This window comes from Triticum dicoccoides, chromosome 3B (genome assembly GCF_002162155.2).
Source record: "Triticum dicoccoides isolate Atlit2015 ecotype Zavitan chromosome 3B, WEW_v2.0, whole genome shotgun sequence".
NCBI lineage: Eukaryota > Viridiplantae > Streptophyta > Magnoliopsida > Poales > Poaceae > Triticum > Triticum dicoccoides.
Window position 1 is genome coordinate 768,563,831 of NC_041385.1, and position 14,180 is coordinate 768,578,010.

Genomic DNA, 14,180 nt, shown 5'->3' on the forward strand with positions numbered 1-14,180 from the left:
TCATAGTCGTAGGAACATGTATAAGTCATGAAGAAAGCAATAGCAACATACTAAACGATCAGGTGCTAAGCTAATGGAATGGGTCATGTCAATCAAATCATTCTACTAATGATGTGACCTCGTTAATCAAATAACAACTTATTGTTCATGGTTAGGAAACATAACCATCTTTGATTAACGAGCTAGTCAAGTAGAGGCATACTAGTGACTCTCTGTTTGTCTATGTATTCACACATGTATTATGTTTCCGGAAAATACAATTCTAGCATGAATAATAAACATTTATCATGATTATAAGGAAATAAATAATAACTTTATTATTGCCTCTAGGGCATATTTCCTTCAGTCTCCGACTTGCACTAGAGTCAATAATCTAGATTACACTGTAATGAATCTAACACCCATGGAGCTTTGGTGCTGATCATGTTTTGCTCGTGGAAGAGGCTTAGTCAACAGGTCTGCAATATTCAGATCCGTATGTATCTTGCAAATCTCTATGTCTCCCACCTGGACTAGATCCCGGATGGAGTTGAAGCGTTTCTTGATGTGTTTGGTCCTTTTGTGAAATCTGGATTCCTTTGCCAAGGCAATTGCACCAGTATTGTCACAAAAGATTTTCATTGGACCCGATGCACTAGGTATGACACCTAGATCGGATATGAACTCCTTCATCCAGACTCCTTCATTTGCTGCTTCCGAAGCAGCTATGTATTCCGCTTCACATGTAGATCCCGCTACGACGCTTTGTTTAGAACTGCACCAACTGACAGCTCCACCGTTTAATGTAAACACGTATCCGGTTTGCGATTTAGAATCGTCCGGATCAGTGTCAAAGCTTGCATCAACGTAACCTTTTACGATGAGCTCTTTGTCACTTCCATATACGAGAAACATATCCTTAGTCCTTTTCAGGTATTTCAGGATGTTCTTGACCGCTGTCCAGTGATCCATTCCTGGATTACTTTGGTACCTCCCTGCTAAACTTATAACAAGGCACACATCAGGTCTGGTACACAGCATTGCATACATGATAGAGCCTATGGCTGATGCATAGGGAACATCTTTCATATTCTCTCTATCTTCTGCAGTGGTCGGGCATTGAGTTTTACTCAATTTCACACCTTGTAACACATGCAAGAACCCTTTCTTTGCTTGATCCATTTTGAACTTCTTCAAAATTTTGTCAAGGTATGTGCTTTGTGAAAGTCCAATTAAGCGTCTTGATCTATCTCTATAGATCTTAATGCCTAATATGTAAGCAGCTTCACCGAGGTCTTTCATTGAAAAACTTTTATTCAAGTATCCCTTTATGCTATCCAAAAATTCTATATCATTTCCAATCAGTAATATGTCATCCACATATAATATCAGAAATGCTACAGAGCTCCCACTCACTTTCTTGTAAATACAGGCTTCTCCGAAAGTCTGTATAAAACCAAATGCTTTGATCACACTATCAAAACGTTTATTCCAACTCCGAGAGGCTTGCACCAGTCCATAAATGGATCGCTGGAGCTTGCACACTTTGTTAGCTCCCTTTGGATCGACAAAACCTTCTGGTTGCATCATATACAACTCTTCTTCCAGAAATCCATTCAGGAATGCAGTTTTGACATCCATTTGCCAAATTTCATAATCATAAAATGCGGCAATTGCTAACATGATTCGGACGGACTTAAGCATCGCTACGGGTGAGAAGGTCTCATCGTAGTCAATTCCTTGAACTTGCCGAAAACCTTTTGCGACAAGTCGAGCTTTGTAGACAGTAACGTTACCATCAGCGTCAGTCTTCTTCTTAAAAATCCATTTATTCTCAATCGCTTGCCGATCATCGGGCAAGTCAACCAAAGTCCATACTTTGTTCTCATACATGGATCCCATCTCAGATTTCATGGCTTCTAGCCACTTTGCGGAATCTGGGCTCACCATCGCTTCTTCATAGTTCGTAGGTTCATCATGATCTAGTAGCATGACCTCCAGAACAGGATTACCGTACCACTCTGGTGCGGATCTTACTCTGGTTGATCTACGAAGTTCAGTAGTATCTTGATCTGAAGTTTCATGATCATTATCATTGGCTTCCTCACTAACTGGTGTAGGTGTCACTGAAACAGTTTTCTGTGATGAACTACTTTCCAGTAAGGGAGCAGGTACAGTTACCTCGTCAAGTTCTACTTTCCTCCCACTCACTTCTTTCGAGAGAAACTCCTTCTCTAGAAATGATCCATTCTTAGCAACAAATGTTTTGCCTTCGGATCTGTGATAGAAGGTGTACCCAACAATTTCCTTTGGGTATCCTATGAATACACATTTCTCCGATTTGGGTTCGAGCTTATCAGGTTGAAGTTTTTTCACATAAGCATCGCAGCCCCAAACTTTAAGAAACGACAACTTTGGTTTCTTGCCAAACCATAGTTCATAAGGCGTCGTCTCAACGGATTTTGATGGTGCCCTATTTAACGTGAATGCGGCCGTCTCTAAAGCATATCCCCAAAATGATAGCGGTAAATCTGTAAGAGACATCATAGATCGCACCATATCTAGTAAAGTACGATTACGACGTTCGGACACACCATTACGCTGTGGTGTTCCGGGGGGCGTGAGTTGCGAAACTATTCCACAGTTTTTCAAATGTACACCAAACTCGTAACTCAAATATTCTCCTCCACGATCAGATCGTAGAAACTTTATTTTCTTGTTACGATGATTTTCAACTTCACTCTGAAATTCTTTGAACTTTTCAAATGTTTCAGACTTATGCTTCATTAAGTAGATATATCCATATCTGCTCAAATCATCTGTGAAGGTGAGAAAAAAAACGATATCCGCCACGAGCTTCAATATTCATCGGACCACATACATCGGTATGTATGATTTCCAACAAATCTGTTGCTCTCTCCATAGTACCGGAGAACGGTGTTTTAGTCATCTTGCCCATGAGGCACGGTTCGCAAGTACCAAGTGATTCATAATCAAGTGGTTCCAAAAGTCCATTAGTATGGAGTTTCTTCATGCGTTTTACACCGATATGACCTAAACGACAGTGCCACAAATAAGTTGCACTTTCATTATCAACTCTGTATCTTTTGGTTTCAACATTATGAATATGTGTATTACTACTATCGAGATTTAGTAAGAATAGACCACTCTTCAAGGGTGCATGACCATAAAAGATATTACTCATATAAATAGAACAACCATTATTCTCTGATTTAAATGAATAACCATCTCGCATTAAACAAGATCCAGATATAATGTTCATGCTCAACGCTGGCACCAAATAACAATTATTTAGGTCTAATATTAATCCCGAAGGTAGATGTAGAGGTAGCGTGCCGACCGCGATCACATCGACTTTGGAACCGTTTCCCACGCGCATCGTCACCTCGTCCTTTGCCAGTGCCCGCTTATTCTGTAGTCCCTGTTTCGAGTTGCAAATATTAGCAACAGAACCAGTATCAAATACCCAGGTGCTACTGCGAGCATTGGTAAGGTACACATCAATAACATGTATATCACATATACCTTTGTTCACCTTGCCATCCTTCTTATCCGCCAAATACTTGGGGCAGTTCTGCTTCCAGTGACCAGTCTGCTTGCAGTAGAAGCACTCAGTTTCAGGCTTAGGTCTAGACTTGGGTTTCTTCTCTTGAGCAGCAACTTGCTTGCCGTTCTTTTTGAAGTTCCCCTTTTTCTTCCCTTTGCCCTTTTTCTTGAAACTAGTGGTCTTGATAACCATCAACACTTGATGCTCCTTCTTGATTTCTACCTCCGCAGCTTTTAGCATTGCGAAGAGCTCGGGAATAGTCTTGTTCATCCCTTGCATATTATAGTTCATCACGAAGCTCTTGTAGCTTGGTGGCAGTGATTGGAGAATTCTGTCAATGACGCAATCATCTGGAAGATTAACTCCCAATTGAATCAAGTGATTAGTATACCCAGACATTTTGAGTATATGCTCACTGACAGAACTGTTCTCTTCCATCTTGCAGCTATAGAACTTATTGGAGACTTCATATCTCTCAATCCGGGCATTTGCTTGAAATATTAACTTCAACTCCTGGAACATCTCATATGCTCCATGACGTTCAAAACGTCGTTGAAGTCCCGATTCTAAGCCGTAAAGCATGGCACACTGAACTATCGAGTAGTCATCAGCTTTGCTCTGCCAGACGTTCATAACATCTGGCGTTGCTCCAGCAGCAGGCCTGGCACCCAGCGGTGCTTCCAGGACGTAATTCTTCTGTGCAGCAATGAGGATAATCCTCAAGTTACGGACCCAGTCCGTGTAATTGCTACCATCATCTTTCAACTTTGCTTTCTCAAGGAACGCATTAAAATTTAACGGAACAACAGCACGAGCCATCTATCTACAATCAACATAAACAAGCAAGATACTATCAGGGACTAAGTTCATGATAAATTTTAAGTTCAATTAATCATATTATTAAAGAACTCCCACTTAGATAAACATCCCTCTAATCCTCTAAGTGATCACGTGATCCAAATCAACTAAACCATATCCGATCATCACGTGAGATGGAGTAGTTTCATCGGTGAACATCATTATGTTGATCATATCTACTATATGATTCACGCTCGACCTTTCGGTCTCCGTGTTCCGAGGCCATATCTGCATATGCTAGGCTCGTCAAGTTTAACCTGAGTATTCTGCGTGCGCAACTGTTTTGCACCCGTTGTATTTGAACGTAGAGCCTATCACACCCGATCATCACGTGGTGTCTCAGCACGAAGAACTTTTGCAACGGTGCATACTCAGGGAGAACACTTCTTGATAATTTAGTGAGAGATCATCTTATAATGCTACCGTCAATCAAAGCAAGATAAGATGCATAAAAAGATAAACATCACATGCAATCAATATAAGTGATATGATATGGCCATCAATATCTTGTGCTTGTGATCTCCATCTCCGAAGCACCGTCATGATCACCATCGTCACCGGCGCGACACCTTGATCTCCATCGTAGCATCGTTGTCGTCTCGCCAATCTTATGCTTCCACGACTATCACTACCGTTTAGTAATAAAGTAAAGCATTACATCGCGATTGCATTGCATACAATAAAGCGACAACCATATGGCTCCTGCCAGTTGCCGATAACTTGGTTACAAAACATGATCATCTCATACAATAAAATTCAGCATCATGCCTTGACCATATCACATCACAACATGCCCTGCAAAAACAAGTTAGACGTCCTCTACTTTGTTGTTGCATGTTTTACGTGGCTGCTACGGGCTTAAGTAAGAACCAATCTCACCTACGCATCAAAACCACAACGATAGTTTGTCAAATAGACTCTGTTTTAACCTTCGCAAGGACCGGGCGTAGCCATACTTGGTTCAACTAAAGTTGGAGAGACAGTCGCCCGCAAGCCATCTCTGTGCAAAGCACGTCGAGGGAACCGGTCTCGCGTAAGCGTACGCGTAAGGTTGGTCCGGGTCGTCTCGTCCAACAATACCGCCGAACCAAAATATGACATGCTGGTAGGCAGTATGACTTGTATCGTCCACAACTCACTTGTGTTCTACTCGTGCATATAACATCAACATAAGTAACCTAGGCTCGGATGCCACTGTTCGGTTTCGTAGTAATTTCAAAATTTTCCTACGCGCACACAGGATCATGTGATGCATAGCAACGAGAGGAGAGTGTTGTCTACGTACCCAACGCAGACCGACTGCGGAAGCGATGACACGACGTAGAGGAAGTAGTCGTACGTCTTCACGATCCAACCGATCAAGCACCGAAACTACGACACCTCCGAGTTCGAGCACACGTTCAGCTCGATGACGATCCCCGGACTCCGATCCAGCAAAGTGTCGGGGAAGAGTTTCGTCAGCACGACGGCGTGGTGACGATCTTGATGAACTACAGCAGCAGGGCTTCGCCTAAACTCCGCTACAGTATTATCGAGGAATATGGTGGCAGGGGGCACCGCACACGGCTAAGGAATCGATCACGTGGATCAACTTGTGTCAACTTGTGTGTTTAGAGGTGCCCCTGCCTCCGTATATAAAGGAGTAGAGGAGGGAGGCTGGCCGGCCAAAGGGGGGGAGGCGCAGGAGAGTCCTACTCCCACTGGGAGTAGGATTCCCCCTCCAATCCTAGTCCAACTAGGATTCCTCGGAGGGGAAGGGAGAGAGGGGGGCCGGCCACCTTCTCCTAGTCCTAATAGGACTAGGGGAGGGGAAAGAGGCGCAGCCACCTTGGGCTGCCCCTTTCTCCTTTCCACTAAGGCCCATGATGGCCCATATAGCTCCCGGGGGGTTCCGGTAACCTCCCGGTAACCCGGTAAAATCCCGATTTCACCCGGAACACTTCCGATGTCCAAACATAGGCTTCCAATATATCAATCTTTACGTCTCGACCATTTCGAGACTCCTCGTCATGTCCGTGATCACATCCGGGACTCCGAACAACCTTCGGTACATCAAAATGCATAAACTCATAATATAACTGTCATCGTAACCTTAAGCGTGCGGACCCTACGGGTTCGAGAACAATGTAGACATGACCGAGACATGTCTCTGGTCAATAACCAATAGCGGGACCTGGATGCCCATATTGGCTCCTACATATTCTACGAAGATCTTTATCGGTCAGACCGCATAACAACATACGTTGTTCCCTTTGTCATCAGTATGTTACTTGCCCGAGATTCGATCGTCGGTATCCAATACCTAGTTCAATCTCGTTAACGGCAAGTCTCTTTACTCGTTCCGTAATACATCATCTCACAACTAACATATTAGTTGTAATGCTTGCAAGGCTTATGTGATGTGTATTACCGAGAGGGCCCAGAGATACCTCTCCGACAATCGGAGTGACAAATCCTAATCTCGAAATACGCCAACCCAACATCGACCATTGGAGACACCTGTCGTACTCCTTTATAATCACCCATTTACGTTGTGACGTTTGGTAGTACCCAAAGTGTTCCTCCGGTAAACGGGAGTTGCATAATCTCATAGTCGTAGGAACATGTATAAGTCATGAAGAAAGCAATAGCAACATACTAAACGATCAGGTGCTAAGCTAATGGAATGGGTCATGTCAATCAGATCATTCTACTAATGATGTGACCTCGTTAATCAAATAACAACTCATTGTTCATGGTTAGGAAACATAACCATCTTTGATTAACGAGCTAGTCAAGTAGAGGCATACTAGTGACACTCTGTTTGTCTATGTATTCACACATGTATTATGTTTCCGGAAAATACAATTCTAGCATGAATAATAAACATTTATCATGATTATAAGGAAATAAATAATAACTTTATTATTGCCTCTAGGGCATATTTCCTTCATGCACGCCATCAATGAACTGGGGAGAGCATCGGTCATCGTACATCCATTGCCGTCGCATCTTCATTACACACCACCGAATAGACCAAATTAATACAAGTTCATACATAAAGTTCATACAACACTTAAATGCAACATACAAATAACTCTCTAGCTAAAGAATTTAAATGCAACAACAAATGCGATCAAGATCACAACTAAGGTAACAATTGATCTAACAGTATAATGATACCAAGCCACACTATCAATGGCATATTTTCTAATCTTTCTAATCTTCAACCACATTTTCTCCATCTTGATCTTGTGATCATCCACGACATCGGCAACATGCAACTCCAATTCCATCTTCTCCCCCTCAATTCTTTTCAATTTTTCTTTCAAATACTCGTTTTCTCTTTCAACTAAATTTAACCTCTCGACAATAGCGTCGGTTGGAATTTCCGGTTCACATACCTCCTAGATAAAAATATCTATGTCAACTTGATGGGCACAATTTTTCATAAACACGAAATGCAACAAATAGTTTTAAAAGAGAATATACCACATCCGAATCATAACACGGACGAGGGCCGACGGGGACGGATATCAAAACCATGGCACTATGTATAACAAACAACGTACGTGTAAGATAATTATACAAGTAACTATATATCTAAATCACACAAACATGATTTTTTTATATAAAAAAGATAAGAACAAGAGGCTCACCACAAGGTGGTGCCGGCGACGGGTCGGTGCGGACGATCGACGGTGGTTACGACGGAGACGGGAAGGCACTAAGTAAACCACACCTACATATGCAAACTAAGAGTTATTTTAAGCTCAAATTGCATATAAATCAAATATACTACCACATATAATTCCTCCCAAATTACTAAAACCCACAAATTAATCACTATTTAAAGCATTGCAAGAGCTAATCTAGCAATGAGAGATGAAGGGACAAAGTTGCTAACCTTTGTGATCACTTGAATGGATGGGGGGCTTCAAATCTTGAGAAAATTTGAGCAAAATGTGTGATGAGATCGAGGGGAGAAGAGGAAGAACAGAGAGGAGGAGAGGGGAAAGGGGGAAGAACAGAGCGAGCTGGACGAAGGGTTTATATGCAGGATGACCTATAGTACCGGTTCGTGGAAAGAACCGGTACTAAAGGTGTTGGACGGGCCCCAGTCTGACAACATCCTGCCAGCAAACCCTTTAGTACCGGTCCGTGGCACGAACCGGTGCTAAAGGTTCTGCACAAACCGGTACGAAAGAGAGCGGTCCGTCTAGCCGTTGGAACCGATACTAATGGTCACATTAGTGCCGGCTCAATTTCAAACCGGGACTAATGAGCTGCACATTAGACTCTTTTTCTACTAGTGACAGTGCTATCGACGCGCTCATGAGCTAGGCCTAAGAGCAACTCTAGCAGACCGCGCATCCCGCCGTCCCGCAAAACGCATTTGCAGTTCGCGGAAAATGGCTTTTGCGGGCCGGCAAGGACGATCGCAGATGTAGACCCCCAAACGGACACGTATAAAAGTATATTCGCTGAATATGCTTTTATACGGGTCGGCTTGCGGTGTCTGCTCTTCCACCGCTGCCCTTCGCATCTCATCAGCCTGCAAAATATATCAAATCCAGCATAATACAACAAACGGAAGCAAACTAAATAATTATTCAATTCAACACAATACAACAATCATCCACATTATAAATAATTATTCAAATCTTAAACAATGCAATATAAAACTTGTGATGAGTACAAATACAAATGAATACAAAAAGGAGTCACTGTCCAGCCCTTTGCCAATTGTGCTCAATGAGATCCTCCTGAAGTTGAAAATGTGTGTCTGCATTTTTTATATTCTTGTATGTCTGAAGAAAATCTCTAATGCGGTTAGGGTCTCTAGCTGGTTTGACACGGATACCCACATTGTCATAGAAGAATTTCAAGTTCATTCCCCTCTCATCTTCAAGGATCATATTGTGAAGGATAACACAACATGTCATGATATTTTTCAACGTTTTCTTATCCCAAAAATGAGCAGGACCACGGACAATGGCAAATCTACATTGCAAAACACCGAATGCTCTTTCAATGTCTTTTCGGGCTGCCTCTTGCACCCTTGCAAATTCACACTATTTTTTAGTTTTGGGTTCTTTGATGCTCTTGACAAATATGCACCAAGGAGGGTATATACCATCTGCAAGATAGTACCCTTTTGTGTATCATGCCCATTGATAGTGTAGTTGCAAGCAGGAGCATCACCACTAGCAAGCCTAGCAAACAAATGAGACCGTTGCAACACATTGATATCATTGAGAGTGCCCCACATACCAAAGAAGCAATGCCAAATCCATAAATCCTCGGATGCTATAGCCTCTAGCACAATTGTCGCATCACGAGACTTGCCACAATACATTCCTTGCCATGCCTTCGGGCAATTTTTCCACATCCAATGCATACAATCAATGCTACCTAGCATGCCAGGCTAACCTCTCCTCTCATTAGATGCCATCAACTTCTTTGTGTCATCCTCGTTGGGTGCCGAAGATACTCAGGACCAAAGACACACATGATCACTTTTGCAAATCTACGCACGGACTCAATTGTAGTATCTTCGCCAATGCGAAGGTACTCAGCAGCATAGTCAGCCGGAACGCCATATGCAATCACCCGCATAGCTGCGGAGATTTTTTGATATGCACTAAATCCCTTTAAGCCCGCAACATTTCTTCTTTGAGTAAAATACCGGCAATTTGCCTCGCAAGCTTGAACAAGTTTCACAAAAAGAGATCGGCGCATTCGGTACCTTTTCCGGAAGAGGTGTGGTGGGTATGTAGGATTCTCCGCGAAGTAGTCTTGCATCAACATCTCGTTCCCAAGATGACGATTCCAAGGAATGCAAAGACACCCGACGGTCGATCCTCGCCTTCTCTTCTGGTTCTCGTCTTCGTGCTCCTTCACAGCAAGTGCCATGACTAATGTCTGCTACCGAAGTTGGCAAGCATGGTCTCAACATCTGAGTCGTCAGAATCAGACGAATCGGTGAGCAAGAACTTCTCGCACGAGCTCAAATCCATCTACATGCACACCAGCGCGTTAATGAACTATAGCACTCGCTCGCAAAGATCACAAAATACACACTAACCGGTGGAGGATGCGGCGGGTGATCCCGGGTGGCGACAAGGGGCGGGCTCGGCGGTGGTCGATCCCCGACGGCGGCAGCGACGAGGGCGCTCTTCTCGCAGGATCCAGGGGAGGGGGGGGTGCAGCGTGACGGTGCGGGAGGATGGTGGGCGACCCCGCGGCGCGTTTCTACCTGCAGATTTGGCGGAATCGCCAGCGGTGGAGTGGCGGAAGCAAAGGCGGGCGGCGGCGGAAGGGGATGGGTAAAATGCGCGCGGGCTAAAATGTCCCTCCCGCCAACTACTTCTCAGTGATGCAGGGCACTGCAGCCGCGACGGGGAAACCCGCGTATTCGCGGGTTGGGGCCAAGATTTTGCCGCGCCCCCTAAATTTTTTTGCGGGCCAGGGCGGCATGCGGGGTTCGATCGGGCAGGTTTTTCGGCGCGGACCCGCATTTTGACGGTTATTTTCCGTGTCGGGGCTGGATGCGGGGTCTGCTAGAGTTGCTCTAATAGGCATGTGGGTCGTTGCCCCTCCGTTTTACTTCATAAAAATATCACAAAATATAATAATATAAATAACTAAAAATATATTATAAAATGTCACCCTTTCCAATTATTATTTTCTTACTTTAATAAAAGTAACTACAATATTTTTTATTTGATAAAATATAAAAATGTTCACCATTTACAAAAACTAAAAAGGAAAAATATAATAAAATCTTCATAATTTACAAAATAATATACTGGTGATGTGGCATCATACGCCTCGCCACCAACTAAAGTGATAACTGGTATTAAAGAAATAAAATGCCCAAAATAATAAAAAATACTAATAATAATAAAGATAAACATATAATATAAAATATTCATTATTTTTTGACTAGTATAATCATTAAAATTGTTTCTGGCGTAACATAAGTTAGCACGCCAGTAATTAACTATGTGCACGGCAATCCGACACCACCACTATCTTCCAAACGGTAAGTACAGATGGACCAACAGATTTTTGACGTGTTAAAAACTAGTAATGCTAGTACTAGTTTCCGTACCAAATATGCCGACGTTAGCACTATTTGGAAAACTAGTGTTGGCGTTGTTTAAAAGTAACACGTCACCAACTAAAGTTTTGGCTAGCCGTTTTATCACTAGTGGATGGCGCCAACGGCTGGATGCGTCGAATCCGGTGCCAACGGTAAGGGTTGTATATCTGTCGATTTATGCGTCGACGACGGTGAGAGAGGCCTAAATCCGAGTGGGTGAGGAACGCGGCGGGTCCTACAAAGCGTTAGCATGGCCGGCAGAGGCGGGAAGGGAGGTGCCGGAGTAGATGCGACGTAGGGGTGGGGTTGCGATTGAAAGGGAGAAGATTTTTTTACTGAGTTGTGGGCAACCGAGTAAAAATAGACGCACGCGGGGCGAGGAGTAAATTTTTTACTCCCCTAAACGATTTAAGAGTTCGGCTAGGTCTCGGTTAGAGGAGTAACACAGAAATTTTTACTCCGCTATAGCCTTGTAGGGACCGGCTAGAGATGCTCTAATAATTTATTAAAAATCGAGTAATGAAATCTACACTATTTCGTACCCAAAAAGGACATGCTATACATCGTCTAAAAAATAATTTGGGCAAAGTCGGTTTTCGAAGTCATTAGATTAAGATCCAATGATAGTCTTTTTTTTTCTTTTTCCTCCGTCTTTCTTCTTCTTCAACCTCACTTCTCACGCAAAATTTACTTAACGGAATTGCCAATCAACTTGCATATCCATGGTAAAAAGGAAATTAATTTGACATTGGTCAAAGGGAAACGATTGCTCCCAGCCGACTGATAATCACAGTGCGTCCACCGCCTCCGTTGCGTGCCACACGTCCGCAGCATAAAGGCAAGTGCAAGCACTTATTTCTACAACAACAGTGTTGTTGTAAATTTTGGCGGCGAACGACTATTGTGATGCGATTCGGGTTAGATTTGCAGAAATATAATCCTGCAGCAAATCCTCTATTGCAAAAAAAAAAACCCCGCAACAAGACGGTTGTTGCAGAAAAATTCTAAAAAGAATCTGCAGCAAAATGTTTGTTGAAAAAAACTGCAGCAAGACGTCTGTTGCAAAAATTCTTGCAACAAGCAAGGCATGTATTGCACTGGTCAATGGTAATGCTTGGCCGCTCGATGCGTCAAATCAGACAGCTCACGCTCGGCCGATCTTTTAAAAAGATCTTGGTCAAACCATCAAGGATCTTTGCACTACACGAGATGAATATGATGTGGGACAGTTAAAACAGGGGAAGTGCTAAATCTTGCTGACGACTTCACCGCCATACATAACCATCTTGACTTTATTTCAGCACAACTCTCAATCCAGAGAGACATTAGTCGAATTGATCGACACAAAACCCACCGGATAATGTTTCATCTATTTCTTGCATGCAGGGAGGGGAGCACCACAGAGGCACTTGTTGTGCTGAAAGTTGTAGAGATCGAACCTCGCCATGTTCCCGCCGGTCGGCACAGGGCCGCAGAGCTTGTTGTAGCTGACGTTGAAGAACTGCAGATTGGACAAGTTGGCGACCTGCGCCGGGATGCTACCATGGATGGCATTGTGGCTCACGTCGACGAAGTAGAGCTGCTCCGGGAACACCACGCCTGAGAGATCGAAATCGAAGGCGTTGCGGGACAGGTCGATGTACTGCAACTCCTTCCCGCGGCCGAAGAGGCCCGACGCGTCGCCGGTCAGGTCGTTCCGCGACAGGTCGAGGTGCGCAAAGTTCATGGAGGCGAACCCGGCCGGGACTGGTCCCGTGAGGTTGTTGTGCGACAGCCAGAGGTAGACCTGGTCCGCAAACTTGCTGAGGAACATCGGGGGGATGGCGCCGGTGAGGCGGTTGCGGCTGAGGTTGATGCCGGACAGGTTGGGGATGGTCCCCAGCGACGCCGGAATGGCGCCGCTGAGCGAGTTGAAGGAGAGCTCGAGGAAGGTGAGCTTCCTGAGCGCGCCCAGGAAGGACGGCACGGGGCCCGACACGGCCGTCCAGGAAATGCGGAGGCTGGAGAGGTTGGAGAGCTTGCCGATGGCCGGCGGTATGGGGCCCGAGAGCGCCGGGAGGTGGCGCAGGGTGAGGTCCTGCAGGTGGGGGAGGCCGGCGAGGGCGCTGGGGATGGTGCCCGTGAGGTTGGCGTCCTGGAAGACGGCCAGGCCGACGACGCGGCCGGTGAAGTGGTCGCAGGTGACGTCGTACCAGTCGCAGCAGGGGCTGTCGGGCGTCCAGGACGCGAAGTGGTAGGCCTCCCCGAGGGCGGCCTTGACGGCGAGCAGCGCCGCCTTGTCGCCTGGGTGGCAGTCCTTGTACGTCGGGTCCGGGGAGGGCTCGGCGTTGGCCGCGCCGGCGAGGAGAGAGCAGAGGAGGAGGACGAGCAGAGCGCGTGAGCGCATCCTCATCCTGTCGGCTGTGTGTGTGTGGCTTTGATGTGATGGGAGTCCACTTGGGTGTGCTGCGCCCTCCGTCTTCGTCTTCGTGTGTCCCACTCCCATGCTGCATATATGTACAGACTCGTCGATGCACTCGGACCTACCCAATGAGCATTGAAGAGTGGCATCTTACCAGTCAGAGAAGAAGCCAAACATGGATCCATCAAGAAGAGCTGAGGATAAGATGCATATAATACAGCTAGCTTACCCCTCACATGGGATGTGTTTGGCGAATCGGCACCCACTGGACGACTGGTCCAACACGC

At 44.9% G+C, this 14,180-nt stretch overlaps 1 protein-coding gene across 1 annotated transcript; it reads right to left on the reverse strand.

Annotated features, from left to right (window-relative positions):
* Positions 1–12,620: 12,620 nt before the first annotated feature.
* Positions 12,621–13,967, reverse strand: LOC119278394 (polygalacturonase inhibitor-like). Its single transcript, XM_037559748.1, has one exon. It carries the CDS (start codon positions 13,882–13,884, stop codon positions 12,862–12,864), a length of 1,023 nt encoding a protein of 340 aa, XP_037415645.1. The 5' UTR covers positions 13,885–13,967; the 3' UTR covers positions 12,621–12,861.
* Positions 13,968–14,180: the final 213 nt, after the last annotated feature.

What these genes read in the sequence shown, in the direction of transcription:
- LOC119278394 (XM_037559748.1), bottom strand. Translation starts at nt 13,884, where the DNA reads ATGAGGATGCGCTCACGCGCTCTGCTCGTCCTCCTCCTCTGCTCTCTC.